General features: G+C 36.4%; 1 protein-coding gene across 11 annotated transcripts in view; it reads left to right on the top strand.

Annotated features, from left to right (window-relative positions):
* OTOGL (otogelin like) overlaps positions 1-15,202 on the top strand; it is a 98,068-nt gene that overhangs the window by 29,201 nt on the left and 53,665 nt on the right. For all 11 annotated transcript variants that reach the window (XR_013938306.1, XR_013938307.1, XR_013938308.1 and 8 more), the window contains 6 exons: positions 89-254; positions 1,907-1,981; positions 3,154-3,206; positions 3,877-4,039; positions 6,528-6,635; positions 7,853-7,991. Coding sequence is in view for 8 of the 11 variants with exons in the window: in XM_080552368.1 (XP_080408494.1) it covers positions 89-254; positions 1,907-1,981; positions 3,154-3,206; positions 3,877-4,039; positions 6,528-6,635; positions 7,853-7,991 (704 nt within the window). In the remaining 3 variants the exon portion in view is untranslated. The remainder of the gene's footprint in view (positions 1-88; positions 255-1,906; positions 1,982-3,153; positions 3,207-3,876; positions 4,040-6,527; positions 6,636-7,852; positions 7,992-15,202) is intronic.

Here is a 15,202-nt window from a genome sequence, read left to right on the forward strand (position 1 = left end):
GTCTCCCATGATATACTGTATTTTTTTTTTTTATTTTTCACATTTTAAGAGTATGCTGTTTTCCCTTCTCTCTCTCTCTCCCCCCCAGCTGTGATGTGTCACAGTGGTATGCTTTATCATCAGTGCTCTTCTTTTTGTAAACACTCCTGTGCTTCACTTTCTATGGCAAATATCTGTGGTGATGACTGTGCAGAAGGATGCAATTGTCCTGATGGGAAATACTTTGAAGAGTCGGTCAACTTTTGTGTATCAATGTAAGTCGTACTAAAATAGAATACATGCGTAGGCACATTTTTCTCTTTCCAGCAAGATTGAAAATAGTTTTTCTGCTGTTTCCCTCAGTGTGTAGACTGCCTAAGAAACAGGATAGCAAGCAATACGTGAATATTTTTTACTAGGACCTGTAGTGACAGGACAAGGGGCAACTTAAAGAGGGAAGATTTAGATTGGATATAAGGAAAAAAATCACAATGAGGGTGCTAAGACACAGGAGCAGGTTGCCGAGAGGGGTTGTGGATGCCCTGTTATTGCAAGTGTTTGAAGTCGGGTTGGATGGGGCTTTGCATAACCTGATCTGGTGGAAGATGTCCCTGCCTGTAGCAGGAGGCTTGGACTAGGTGATCTTTAACCATTCAATGCTTCTGGTTCTAAGATTTCATACACTGCTATGTACTAATCAATAGTGGGGCCTCATACACTATATATACCCTATTGTCTGTAAAGCCATCTATTGAACATCAGAGAAAATATGTCATACTGCTTTAAAGAAGGGTGATGAAACTTTTTTTAATTCTTGGGAAAGGATTTTCACATGAAAAGCTTGTTTTTAACACTTAAGAAAAAATTGGAAGGGATGCACATAGTAGCAATCCATAAAGTCATAGATAGTATGGAGAAAGTGGCTAGGAGTATTTTTACTTTCTCACAATGCAAGAATTTCCAGTTAAATGGAAGGAAATAGTCAATGAAAGGATATAGTTTCTGTAATTGTGTACCTAAAGCTTGCAGCTTACAACCGTGGGTAGTTACTGAGTTCAGGTACTGATTAAAATTAGAATGAATATTTATACAAATTTCAAGATCATTCAGAGATATCGCTGTTCATTGTGACTTATATTTCGGAAAGATCCCTAAAGTTCATACTGTTGGGATGAAGACTGCTTCAAATGACTGAAGAGTGTGAGGTAGCCAGGTGTTGCTATATTATTGGACGGCTTCTAGGGAATTCTATTACTACTTCTGTCCCATCTGGCTGTTATCAAGGACAGGGTTAATGGATTTTGCTATGACAATTCCCCTCTCCCATGATTTTTAAACTACTTTGAACAAGAACTACATGTTGCCATACTACTCCCATAACTAGGGAGGAACGCTTCTTTCTATAAGACTGTAATGCACAGAAATAGCAAATAAATAATATGGAGCTTGAGGAAAGGCTTGGCTTTTTTGAAGATGGTGGGGGTATTGCCATTAACTTCAGTACAGCTAGAGTGTTATCCTTTAATTTTAGAAGTATATTGTAAATATAAATTAAAAATATGGAATGGAATGGAATAGAATGGAATAGAATAGAATGGAATGGAATGGAATGGAATAGAATAGAATAGAATAGAATAGAATAGAATAGAATAGAATAGAATAGAATAGAATAGAATAGAATAGAATAGAATAGAATAGAATAGAATAGAATAGAATAGAATAGAATAGAATAGAATAGAATAGAATAGAATAGAATAGAATAGAATAGAATAGAATAGAATAGAATAGAATAGTTCAGATGAAGGGACCTTCAAAGAGATTGAATTAGTGAATTACAAGGCCTTCTTATCATAATAGCTTGATAATTGCCCTTAAATCCCATTTCTTTTTGCTGTTGTATCTATATGTATAAATATTCTTTTAACAGATCTGCCTGTCGTTGTCATTACAAGGGCAAAGCCCTACAGCCTGGAGAAATCTTCCCCACACCAACAGGCTCCTGGTAGGTTTCAGTGCCAAGGGTTTTATCTTTTGTGTATTACAGCTCAGATGCTACTCAAGAGTCCTGAGGTTTGTTTGTTTGTTTGATTGTTTTTTCTTCACATAGAATGAAAGTCTCTTGTATCAAGATTTTATTTCTTTTACACACTTAGTGATAGGTAGCTTAATATAAATTATATTGTATACTCAGTTGTTTTAAGAAGAGGATACCATAAAGATTCTGTAAGCCAGGGGCTAAAGAGTATCTCAAAATATATGCATCAAGACTGCAATGCTGTTCTTAGACTTGGGGCATTATGATAGCAAAGTGAGGCTGGTTTCCAAAGAATAAACAATGTGATTCTATCTTGGGAAGTCTTTCAAACAAAGGCTTGTAGGGAGCTATATTTGTGTCATTTTGTATTATGAATTTGTGATGGAATCCTGACCTCACTGAAACAAGTGAGGAAACCTCCCAGGTTTCCTGGTCAAACTTGTTCATTTTACAAGGAATTCTTTCAACCTGCTAATTTAAAAACATGTCTGGGACCTGAGTGTCAAGACTGGCTCTTGGTGAGGTCTCATATTTTGCAGTTGTTATAACTGAAGCTTTGTAATCATGCAGTTGAAGAGGTGAGAGTGGGGGTTTCACTTTCTGTGATTCCTATGCTCTGTTTTTTACATTTTATTTAAGGGAGGGGGGGGGGGGGGAGTGGACTAGGTCTATTGTCTAATGTGTTTTTCTGCTATTCTGCATTTTACCAGCAAAAGAATAAAGCTGTGTATCCTACCTTCTCTGCAACAAGCAATTTTGTGGTGTGCTGTAGCCTTCTGTATTCACGAGGGCAGATCATGTTTTGTGTTACACTGCCAGCATTCTGAACCACCTGGTCCTATGTTCCCAGAGAGACTTAAGTACCCACTTTATTTTTTATTTTGGTGAAACTTAGACAATTAAATAGTACCTAAGCACCTTTGTGAATGTGGGCCTTCATTACACATCAGTGTTTAGAAGAGCCAAGAAAATGTTGGTCAGAACTTGCACTTTCAGATTTTAATCATTGTTCTCCCCCTGATTTCTGTTGTTTAAGTTGGGGGTAAATTGTATTTATTTATTTTTAAACGTGGTGGCTATGTACATTTTCCCATAGAATAAAGATAGAATAAAGATGGATTTGCTTTTCTTTTAATCAGCCAGTGTTTGAATGGAACAGTGAAATGTATGGAAGCTACTACAGAAAATACAGGTAAATCGTCTTGTCCATTCTTACAGTTGCACACAGAAAGTTTTTGATACTGAATAATCTTTTTTTCCCCTCATGTCTATAATAATTTTGATATACTTAATATCATGACATAGTTAAAATAGGAGATTAGTAGCACAAGTTGCCTTTTTTTTTTTTTTCCTGTATAGTAAAAATTGTACTTCTTTGTCACTTGGGATTTTTTTGTTTTTGAATGTGAGGTGTAGGTCAGGATGTTTGGGAATACCTAAATTAAGGCTTGGTATCCATGTTTAGTAAGTTTTAGGATCTTGATTTCTAGCAAGTAAATTTTAAATAAATTTCTAGTGGATTCAGAAAGGATTTCAGTACATTGAAAACTGCCACTTCTAAAGAGCCTGTCCACCCTGAAGCATAATGACTTGACCTTTAAGAATGGACTGTGTATTAGATCCAGGGTGCATAGATACAGATGCTTAACATTAAATATTTTTATTGGTTTACATTAAAACATATATCATTATATATCCCTGTAATAAAAATGAAGCTATGGACTTTTACTCAGAATGTATTCTTATACATACTATGTTGTGTGCTGTGTATTAAAATAAATAGATTTTGAACTAAACCATGTAGAAAATAGTCAGTGTAAGGGAGCAGTTGATCTCATTTAACCTGTATTTTACGGTTGAAGTTCACACATGCCCAGAAGGGAAAATCTACTATGACTGCAGATCTCCTGCACCTGGATTACCGGCAGCAGGTGTGAATTGTGGGATCTCCTGTGCAAACCTTGCCATGAACTTCTCCTGTGTCCCCTCACCACCCTGTGCCAGCGGCTGTATTTGCCCCCCTGGGTAAGCTTCAGCAGAATGATATGTAGCACAAGTTATGTGCATATTTTTTTAGAGTTTGACTCTGTGTATTCTTCCTCTTTTTAAATTCCACTGGCATCACGCCTCTAATTTTGAAGCTTTATCTATTGCTCTATCTGTTTTTGAAAATATAGAGTCACACTTAAAAGTCCGTCTCTTTTGTCTCTGACAGTCCTTTTCTCCTTCCTGCTGGTATGAGGATCCATGCTTTCATGGAGTCCCATGGTTTTTCCATCCTGATGCCATGATTCCAGTATCATGAGATACCCAGCTTACTCAAACAATCTGATTAACTGGTATTTGGGACTGTCTGGACAGGGGATGACTCCCAACATTTGCTCAGTACAGGTTATTATGAGTGTAGGAGCAAACATGACATAAATCATAAAGTAAGCCATCTGTGTTCCTGCCTAGTACACAAGTAATTGTCTCACCCAGACTTCTAGTCAGGATTATGGTACTGATGGGGGTAGGGAGGGAGGGAGGGTGTATGGGCTGGATCCTGCACACTTCTTCTTCATTCATTCTCTGCTCTTTTGAACTCAGCCAAAGTTTTTGTTCTCTCCACTCACATATTTTTATTTGCTGCCCAGAAACAGTCTGCTGAGCTCTGTAGGGGTCAAATCAAAGTATGAAAGCTAAAAACACTTGTTGTGAAGTCTCTGTCAGGATCTACCACTACTCCCTCCTTCCCCTGCCCGTCCCCCCTCCAATACCTCCTGTGTGCACTTTCAGATTTGAAGAGTCAAATATGCTGTGCAAATTGCTGGAATTTGACCTCAAGTGGATTGCTCACTTTTTTTTTTTAAATCAACATTTGATTTTATTTCCCTGAATAGTAGTCAATGGTCCCCTGACAGTATACTGGTTGTGCACAGATCACAGTGTAATGAGACTGCTAGAATTGCCCTTCCAAAAACTTGTAATGTTCCCAGATGACTAAGCACTACTGTGAATGGTAGTGAAGCCCTTTCCTTTGGAAACACATGGCAGGACAAACTCTGTTATGCAAAAAATGGTCCTCTTAAAAAAAAAAACAACTTTAAGATTTTCTATTCTTAAAGCTCTTACACAACTTGTTTTTCTTTTAGCTAGTAATTAAAGAGGTCCAAAGAATAAGAAATGCTGAAGCTCTCTGGAATGTTCTATAAAACCTGAATAGCTCAGCCCAAAATTTCATGAGGAAGTGATCTGAGAATGCCAGTAATTTCATCATCCAAAGCTGTCCTTAAACTTATCCTAACACTGAGATAGAGATAAAAGGGTATTGTTGAATCACAGAAGCAGAGAAGAGTAGGCTGGAAAGGACCTCATGGGGCCACCTAAGTCATTCTCCTGCCTTCAGGTAGTGTCAGCAGTACCTATATTATTCTTGGCAGATTTTAAACTCACTTCCATTCATGGAGACTCTAAATGACCTTCCTAAGGCATCCATTCTAGTGCTTTCCCATTTTAATCATATTTCTGAAAATTTAACTTGACTCTACTTGAAACTAATTAATCCTTAGCAAACCATTAATTATGAGGAGAAGAAAACCCTAATCTGTGTATTCCTTTTAATTTCAGCTTTAGCTTCAAGTGAAGCAATCTACAGATCATACTTTGAGGAAAAAACCCTCTGCTTGTACTCTCAACAGTTGCAGTGACAACTGCAGAAAGTGCTCCCCTCCAGAGCAACACCAGCAGTGTATCATTTTTAAAAAGTTAATGCTGCCAAATAGTGGGAAAGCAGGAGACAGCAAAAAGTAGTTAGCCACATCTCCAGGTCACTTGTTCACGATCTAATTGGACTTGCAACTTTATGCATTAGATGCCAGCATATTGGTCTAACCTTGCTAGTTGTTTCCATTTCCCTGGTGTAGGCAGGTAACCTCCAGCACTGCTCTTTGTAAGCAGTGTTTCTTTCGTTCTGCCAACTCTGCAACAGCTGCCATAGCCTGGCTCACTCCCCTGTGCTCAGAACAGGGTGACTGCTGCTCTGGACAGAGGTGCAGGCATGCCAGTCTGGCTGTTTCTCTGGTACATGAGGACAATGGAGCAGCAGAGAGGGAAGCGCAGCCCAGCTGTGGCCTCAGCAGCATGCATAACACAAGGATGTTGTGTAGTTAGGTGGAACACTGCGCTTGAAGGATACTTGGTTTTGCAGTTGCAGTTTGCAGGGAGGAGTACCTACACTACCTGTGCTCTTGCAGAGAAACTGCTGCCTCACACCAACATCCCGTCTTTGAGGTAGCAGGAGGAGCCATAACTGTGAGCTTTGTGAGGTCTTCAGCTGTGCATAGAGGACACCTTTTGATCTGGGCAGCTTTTCCTGCTGAAACAATTGTCCCTGGCTGGATGCAAGGCCAGTTGCCCTTGATGTGATTTGGGCATTTATCTATGTTGATATACTTATGAATTTACTTTTTTCATCTTAATAATTCTTTTCTTTTAATAATTTTTTCATCTTAATAATTCTTTTCTTTCAAAGGATGGCTGAACACAGAGGGAAATGTTATATTCCTGACAGTTGTCCATGCACCTGGAAAGACAGGGAATTTTTGTCAGGAGAAGTGATAGCTACGCCTTGTTACACTTGGTGAGTGGCATGCATTTTGCGTACTTCCAAATCATCCCAGTCTAGTCACACATTGAAACTGGCATAGAAAATGTGTTGAGTACATTGAAAATCAAAAACGTATCTGCTTGTTTATAAACAGTTGCAAGAAATATCTGTTATTAAGCTCAATAATAGTCTTGGAAGAATAGACAGGCTTGGGTGAGTACTTCTACAAAGGAAGCACTGGATATTGAAATTAAAAAGCCGTCAAGAACAAATGTTTGTTTATACACATATCAGGTAATCTCTGAGAGAAAATACATTTGGCGTTTTGGGAATAGATTATCAGGAAAGAGAACCAGACAGAAAAAAAGGAAAATTAAATGTCTCACAGTGGTAAATAGGCTGCGCCTTGGAAATGGGACTGTTTGCAGTGTGAGTTTACCATTCAGCATGAGGGACTGTAAAGGAAGTAAATGGGCAATAAAAATAGAAAGGAAATTTTAAAAAAAGCATTAATACTGGAGAATGGGATAATACCAGCATCTTTTCTGAAAAACCTGACTCATATTGACACAAAACAATTTTTCATCCATTATAATTTGCTAGCCAAAATATCTGTCTTTACTTCAATATACATTGAATTATCAAAATATTAAAAGTTTGGTCTAGTAGTTTTTAATTAGCTGAAGACATTATTGACAAATTGGTTGAGCTTATAAACTTAGATATGCACAACCAGAAGCTCTTATAATTTTTGGTACTGCTACTTTTGAACAAATTCAAGCATGTCTCTGAATATAGCTGGCAGGAAAACTAATCCCTCAAAGTATGAACATTTATTTCTTAAACTCATTCCATACTTGTATGATACCCTGAAATCTTACAGGCAGCAACTGAAGGTCCTTTGCACTGAATATGTGCTGTTTACGTCTTAGAAAATGTAACAAAATTTCTTAAGAAAAAATATAATATTGATGTTTTATGAATGAGCATGTTATGATTGAGTGTTTTAGCTCTACTGGAGGCAGTGATGGAAAATATTTGCATAAGTCATAACATTTTAAAGATTTTATATTAATTTCTTATGGATCCTTGCTTTATCTGTGTGCTGATGGCCAAATACTCAACACTTTTCTTCCACTGTGTCACCAAGAATTTCAAAAGCAATCCACAGAATATTTCTGTGTTTCAAGGTCTGAAAAATAGTAAAGAAAATGCTATGAGAAGATACTGATTGTTACTCTTCCTTACAGTGTTTGTCGGAGAGGGATATTCAATTGCACTAGTTACCCCTGTCCAGCTGTATGCACTATTTATGGAGATCGACATTATTATACCTTTGATGGACTGGAGTATGATTATGTCAGTGACTGCCAAGCTTACTTGCTAAAGGTAGGAAGATTGTTCATATATTTTCATATGTCCAGCTGAAAGTTTCCATGAAAAAGCAAATATTTAGAACATCAGGAGATGATATAGAGAAACAAACATCAAGAAAACAGGTGTAAAACAGATGTGTTTAAAGGAAGATTCCATAAATGACATTTTGTGCTAATTCATTTGAAAATGGTACATGGGTGTGTAACTATGTGGTCTAGAGAAGAACAGAAATCAAAGTTTTCTATTCCACCTTATCCATGTTTTCATCCCAATGAGGGAAGAATAATGTTATAGAAACTGGTGTACAGCTAGGTACAATCATTACATTTATTTAAAAATTATCTGTAAACTCTGCTTGGCAGAGGGTTAATGAGGACCTCAGAGGCTGCTTGGAATCTCTCAAATGTGCTCTGCATCAGGTCTGGAGTTTATGTAATAATATCAAGCATGATGATTTCATAATTGAATAATGAAATACTTCATTGAGATTGTCTGGCAACTACATGCTAATGTTCTTCATAGCACATATTTACAGTACATTGCTAGCCTTTTTTGTTTAAAAATACCATTACTGACATTTAGAAATATATTCTATTTCTCACAACACTATTGTTTATTATTGTTGCTATTATTAAGGCTAAGAGTCTGTCTTCTGAGTTACAGTAATGCGTTTAGAAGAATATTCATTTTCTGTCAACCCTAAATGTCGAACTTTAAGAAAAAGAATGGTTTCTCAACAAGGACTACTGAAAATAGTTTATTTCATGTACACTTTGGTAGAGTATTCACAGCTGCAAAATAAAACGTATATGGTCACAGATTTTTTCTATAAGAATACCTCATTACAAACTCCTGGCATATATCATATTGTCTCAAAACAAAGCTCTTACTCTTAGAGGAACATGAATGTTTGCACAAACCTTACTGCTTTAAGATGCAAAAAGTAGGGATTACTTTAACTGTGAAATAATCTTGCCCATATGACAAGGCAAAAAAGTGGGTTGCTGTTTCTTATTTTGTATGCCATCCAGCTAGAGAGATGCGTAAGACAAATCTTGGCTGCGTTTTCAAATTTTCATATGATACTTGAATGTTTTACTTTTACAATCAAATGTCACCTGCCACTCTACTACATATGAAAACACCTATTTGGAAACAAGCCATGGGGAGCATTTGGAGACCAAGAATAGAATTGGCAGTCACATCATTAAGGCACATGACACACTGTCAACAGTCCTTTCATCAGGTGAACACGGTAACTGGAGTGACTAAATTACTGCCTATGTGTAGACCTGTTTTTCAGACTTTTCAGATCCCACCTCCTCCCAACTTAGCTAATGTGAGAAAATATGGCCTAATTTGTTCATGATCTTTCATTTCTCTTTAGTATATGGAAAACTTGATCTATATTGAAGGAATGTTTTTCACAAATCAGGCACTACATAATTGTGTCTAGAATAGGTGATATATCTGTGGGCTCCTTTTTAAATGTGAAAAGTTTGGAGAAGTTTTAGGGGAAAAAAAAGAAACAAAAGATGGGATCACATGGGAGATACACAAAAGCTTTGAAGGAACTGAACTATAGAATTGAAGAACTATGTGATCTGTAATCCTGGAATCAGAGGAATGGAACATTGTAGTATAACTAAATATTTTAAGAGAACTCCTCAGCTGAATTTGGCAGGAACAGACTAATACATCTGATTTCCATATGAAGGAAATTAATTGAAATCATAATAAAGAGAAATGACATGATATTGGGGAAGAATTGAACTCTTTTTTGTAAAAGAGTGTCACACATGATGAATCTTCTGACTTATTCGGTGAAGACAAACATATGGATAAGAATGATCAGATCAATATGTATGTATTTTAGACATAAAGACATTTTGGAGACAGATTTCAACAAATAATTTTTAGAGACTAGTTGAGAGTGAAGATTCTTTCAAACATAACTTAAAAGTTAGAATTTAAAGGATTGGAATAAATGGCCTTTTTTTTTCTTTCTTTTTTTTTCTTTTTTTTTTTTTTTTTTTTGAATGGGGAGGACTTGGTGATATCCCATGGAGATCTATGCTGAAACCTCTGTTTAGCATCTTCAGTAACAATTTTGAAACGGTTTTGTTGGGACTGAGCAGACAGAGTGCTGATCATATAGAAACAGTCTTGAGCAGCTGAAACAGAAATGGACCACCAAAAAGTTCAGCATATCTTACAGCAGAAAACACTACAAGATAAAATGGAAAATAAAATTCTACAATGAAAAATACAGATCAGTGCACACTTAGAAAAAATAACCGTGACTGTGCTACCATGAAGATAGGCTCTACATTGCCTATTAATATGCAGGAATTAAATTTTATGTGGCAAAAGTACAAGAAACAGTTGTAATAGGTGTCTTACTAGCAGCAACCTGAGTGATAATCCAAGGTATCATCCATTCTCCAATTTCATATATGCTTTTATTTCCATGTACACAGTTCCACTGCAACTGTACTGCATACATGTGAGCAGTCATACCATGCAGTGATGTGGTTAAACTACATGATATGTGCAGACATGTTTGCATGACGAGGCTGCTCTTTCAAAACAGGCTTTGTTGTTCCTAGATCAGAGGATTCCATGGCTGTATTTTCATCACTGCCCTACTCTATATTGTGGCCATGTGCAGCATTGTTTTTTTTAAATAGTAGTCTCACATTAATATAATGAGTCCCCTTGAGCATCTGTTTGTACAGAATATATGCTAGAGAGCCCTGTCTCTTATAGTCTGTTCTCCAGATAAACAAGGCGGATGAAAGGTGGGAAAGTAGATGTTGTTGCCAAAGTTTAAATGCCTCGCCTAACATCCCGGCAGGCAGAGCTGTCTCCTAAACCATACTACCTGTCCCACAAACCCGTATTTTTTAACTTAAAAATAAATTGATGTATATGCTGTGTTCTTCAGGTTCCCCACTTGCACACCTGCAAGGTATTACAGAGAATCATAGATTTGATAGTTACTAGTGAAAAATTAATTGGTTTACTGGTAGTTTGGAATGCTGTTATAAGGTCGATTTTTAGGAATAGTGTGTAAAAGGCTCACCAAACACCTGAAATTGAAATAGTTGATGTGGTCCTAATATTTTATAGATATATACAACACTGTAATAATTTTGTCCTTTTATTAATCTTTTTCCTGTGAGAACTGGACCCTTTCATCTCTGCTATCTTAAATACTTTAAACAAGGGTACCATAGCAGTGCAATAAGGGAAACCATAACTACAATTAATTTGTCAGCATACTAATTCTTCCCTGAAACAGAACCGGGTCTAAGAATTATCATCTGGATCCCATGTCCCCAGTTTCAGTTCCCACATGCTTTACAAACACACACCAATTGATTTGGCTGTTAGCCTCTATGAATCTGATATATTTGAACAATTCTTTAATTTGACACTGTATTGCACTCTACCGAACAAAGTCATCCTTACTTTTCAATAAGGAACTCCTGTGCTCTGATGGGGGGAAAATCAAGTATTATCTTTCAGCCAATTATGAAACTTTAAACTTTGTTTTCAACAAGAGTATCATCTGTCAGATCTTTTTGTTTAAGGTGGCAGTAGGTGAATGAAAAAGCCCTTTATGATTAGTTCAACAGATATATACATCAGTCAGACAATGACCAAAAGAATTTAATGCAATCAAGAAAATTAGGCCACTAATGTTTCATGACATGATAACAAGGAATTAGGAGTTACGTTGCACACTGAGGAGTAAAGTTTCTGTATGAATAGATGACATTCACAGAGAAGATATCAATATTTTCGCTTCTAACATTTTAAAACCTTACTCAGTAATTTCTAAGGAAAAAAGAAAACCATAGGAGACCAATGAATTTCTCTTTTTTCAGTATGGATCATGTAAATACTTCATTGATTTAATTATGCCAACCAATTTCCTAATTAAAAAGATGTAAATACCTTGCTTAATTACATTTTCCTGCTTATCTTCTGTCTTCGGTGATGCTACATTCTTTCCCTAACAAAATGATCTTATTTTCTAGCAAACTTTTACTGAGCATTATTTGTGCTTGCCATCTATTTCTTCCACTTGTGTGTTTCATAGAGTTTCTGCTTTTACAGTAATATTGCGGTCTTCCTATTATACACATTGGTCTTTTTCTAGCTTTTTGTTGGTTTCCAGTCCTGCAGTTCAGTATATTCTTTATTGAGGTTTGTAGGGTCAAAATGTTTGCACTTTGGAGTCCCTCAGACTTGTTTTCTTCTGAGAAGCAGATTTATATGTTCTCTGATTTGGTGAAATGTCCAAGGGGGAATTTAGAGGGACTGGGTTTGTCCGTGTTAAAGTCACTTTCTAAATCTTTTTGATGCAACCTTGAAGGTACTTTTAAAGACAAAGTTGCCATTGGTTTTAATGCGTTGGAGGATTATGAAAACAACAACCAGACATTCGATCAAATAATTGGAATGTAATGCCAATTAAAAGGTTCAAGAGTCATCACATGGGAGCCCATTTGTTGAGAAAGAAGTTCGTTTAACAAAACATACATGATCAGCTAAACCAGTATCCCAGCTTTCCAAATGACTATCCTGTGTCCCTTGTGTTAGATAGTGGGTCTGCCCTCAGGAATACAGTAAGGAAGCTCTTTTGTCTATATCCCTTCTTTTATAACTTGAGACAATTTTGAAGTTCCTAAATTATGCTCTTTTTATTAGAAGGCTTAATACAAAGGTTGTTTGATGCAGTGATAATCTTTTACCTGTTACTTGCTGATATATTTAACGTGGTTACTAAATTTATTAAATGATGACTGTATAAACTGCAGCAACCACACACAAAGCAACCACTCTTCAATTATTCATTTGCCACATCTGAGGAGGCAGAAGTAGCCTTTATCCCACTTCCCCTTATTGAATATTTATATATATGTATTTTTTGTGTGTGGCTTTTTTCAACATCATTTGTGTCAGACAGTCTGTGGATCCATTAAATTAGCAAACCTATAGACTGAAGTAGCATCTTCATGATCTCTCTCATAGCCTGCTGGCAAAATTAATACATTCTGCTTGCTGTTGATAAGGAGGATTACAGTTGCAGATTCACAGTTAACCAACATTGTCAAATGAACTGTTCATAGTTAAGAAAATTATTTTCTTTTAACAGGCTGAAGATTTTAAAGGGAAGGTAAACAATATTGAATTTAAAATCATAGGTGTTTTAAATTGGAAACCTGACTCTAAAAGTTCTTTTATTCAGGGAATAAAATTGTAACATGGGGTTATAATCAGAATGTCTTTTTTTAATTAGCCCATCTAATCCTCAAAGCCACTTTCCATCAAAGGCTTTCATGAGTAAGAGATATGCCAAAATATATCCACCTAAACCACTTGTCAAGTAAGTTATATCAACAGTAACTGAGTAGAAATAACAATGTGTTTCTTGACAGTTTCTGTGCAAATTAGTGTCCAAAAAAGGACATTACTATTCAGGGAAAATATTATTTACTGTGAGCTGTTTGCCTTGCTCTAGTTGCAAAGAACACCAACAGTTTGCTTTTCATCAGTCCTATTATTTTAGAGGAAACTATTCTGGATGCCCACTTTTTTTCTGGGTCTATGGAAATCCTGCAAAAGACAATAGCCAGGTCCCTGTGGGAGACATCCCTTTCCATCCTAGTCTTCAGCTGGGCAGCACAGAGCTCAGATAATGTTGGCTTGTCTGTGTTTTTCCATTTGTTCTATCCCTTCTGTGAGCAGAAGATTTGATTACAGTTGGCAACGGATTTATACTCTGGTTCCATTTTCTCCAGATCAATGATTTCAGACTCAATTACCTCTACATGCCTTTCTGTCTCCAACACCTGATTCTTCAGACCATTAAATTATGCAGTGAATGAATCACTTTTATTCTCCAACAAAGGAAAGATTTCTTTCAATTTGTGCAGATTAGCATGGAAGGTTTCCAGGAAAGGCTTGGGGAAAAGTTTCTTGCCATGAGGCTGGCAATTTGGAGGAGCATGGTATGACTCATAAGTTAGATCCTCTTTCTGAGGGCCTTGCCATGTAGTAACCACCCAGCTTGAAGAAAGTGACCTTTTCACCTTGGATTTCTGTTTATGTTCAGCATCCATCAGCTCTTTGGTCATACCAACTCTAAAATGTTATCATCTGATAGCTGCCCAAAAAGTCAGATCACCATAAGAATGGCTGCCTCAGTTGGGTCACCTCTGGTGGGTAACGCTTTGTGGACTGTTGATGCCCGCATTCTATTGACAGAGCAGTAAAAGGTGAAGAAAAAATAGTATCATGTGCTGCTGTTTCAGGAAGCTCTATGGTACGTTGTCAGCAGTGAAATGGAAGCCTATTGCCATCTTTGAAGTGGGAGGTGCTCAGGCTTGTCACCCATAGGTGCTGCTTAGCGTTTTATGGCCTCTGATGCTGGCTGTTGTCAATGAGAGGTGTGTATTAAATTTACTTTGGTTTAGTTCAGGATATGAATATTTTTGTTTCTGAATGTATGGAAACAAGACTTAAGCCTAGAGCAGTGTAAATAAGCACATTTAACATTTATTATATTAAAAACAAGCAAATAAAAAGTTTTCTTGCAAGTTCCAGTTTTGTAGTTCCTGCCATAATTTGCTAGAGATCAGAAAAGGCAAATTTATCACCACTATGTCCTGTCCTTTTCTGTTTTCTGTTCTATTATGTTTTATCATTGCAAATGAATAGTGATAAAATATTTACATTTATTGTGCACTTATTAATAAAACAATCCCAATACAATACAAATAAGTCTCAAATAAATAGTTATGTAGCTATGTAAAAATAACATCACCAACTGTGCTGCTGTTTTATATATCAGAACAGCTTGCGCTGCCGACTGTGTCACTTGGAAACAAATATTTGAATGTTCCCGAATCCTTAATCTTCAGAATATCTAATTTTTAATTAGAAAAGGATTGCAGTAATGTGACCTGTGCAAAAGCCAAGTCTGCTGGTATAAACATGCAAAGCTAAATAAGTGGAACAAAAGAAAATCTGTTTTAAAGGATCTTTTCTCAAACCTCTTTAGTGCATTTCTCTTAAAATATTAAAAAGAAAAACCAAACCCATTCCAGCTATCTCTATTTGATTTCTTCAAATTTCTAAAAATTCAGAAACGCTGACTTAGAAAAAAAGGTTATGAAGTATATCAAGTAAAATTTTCCCTGTTATGTACT

Source organism: Anser brachyrhynchus (assembly GCF_964034855.1).
Source record: "Anser brachyrhynchus genome assembly, chromosome: 1".
In the NCBI taxonomy this organism is placed as follows: Eukaryota; Metazoa; Chordata; class Aves; order Anseriformes; family Anatidae; genus Anser; species Anser brachyrhynchus.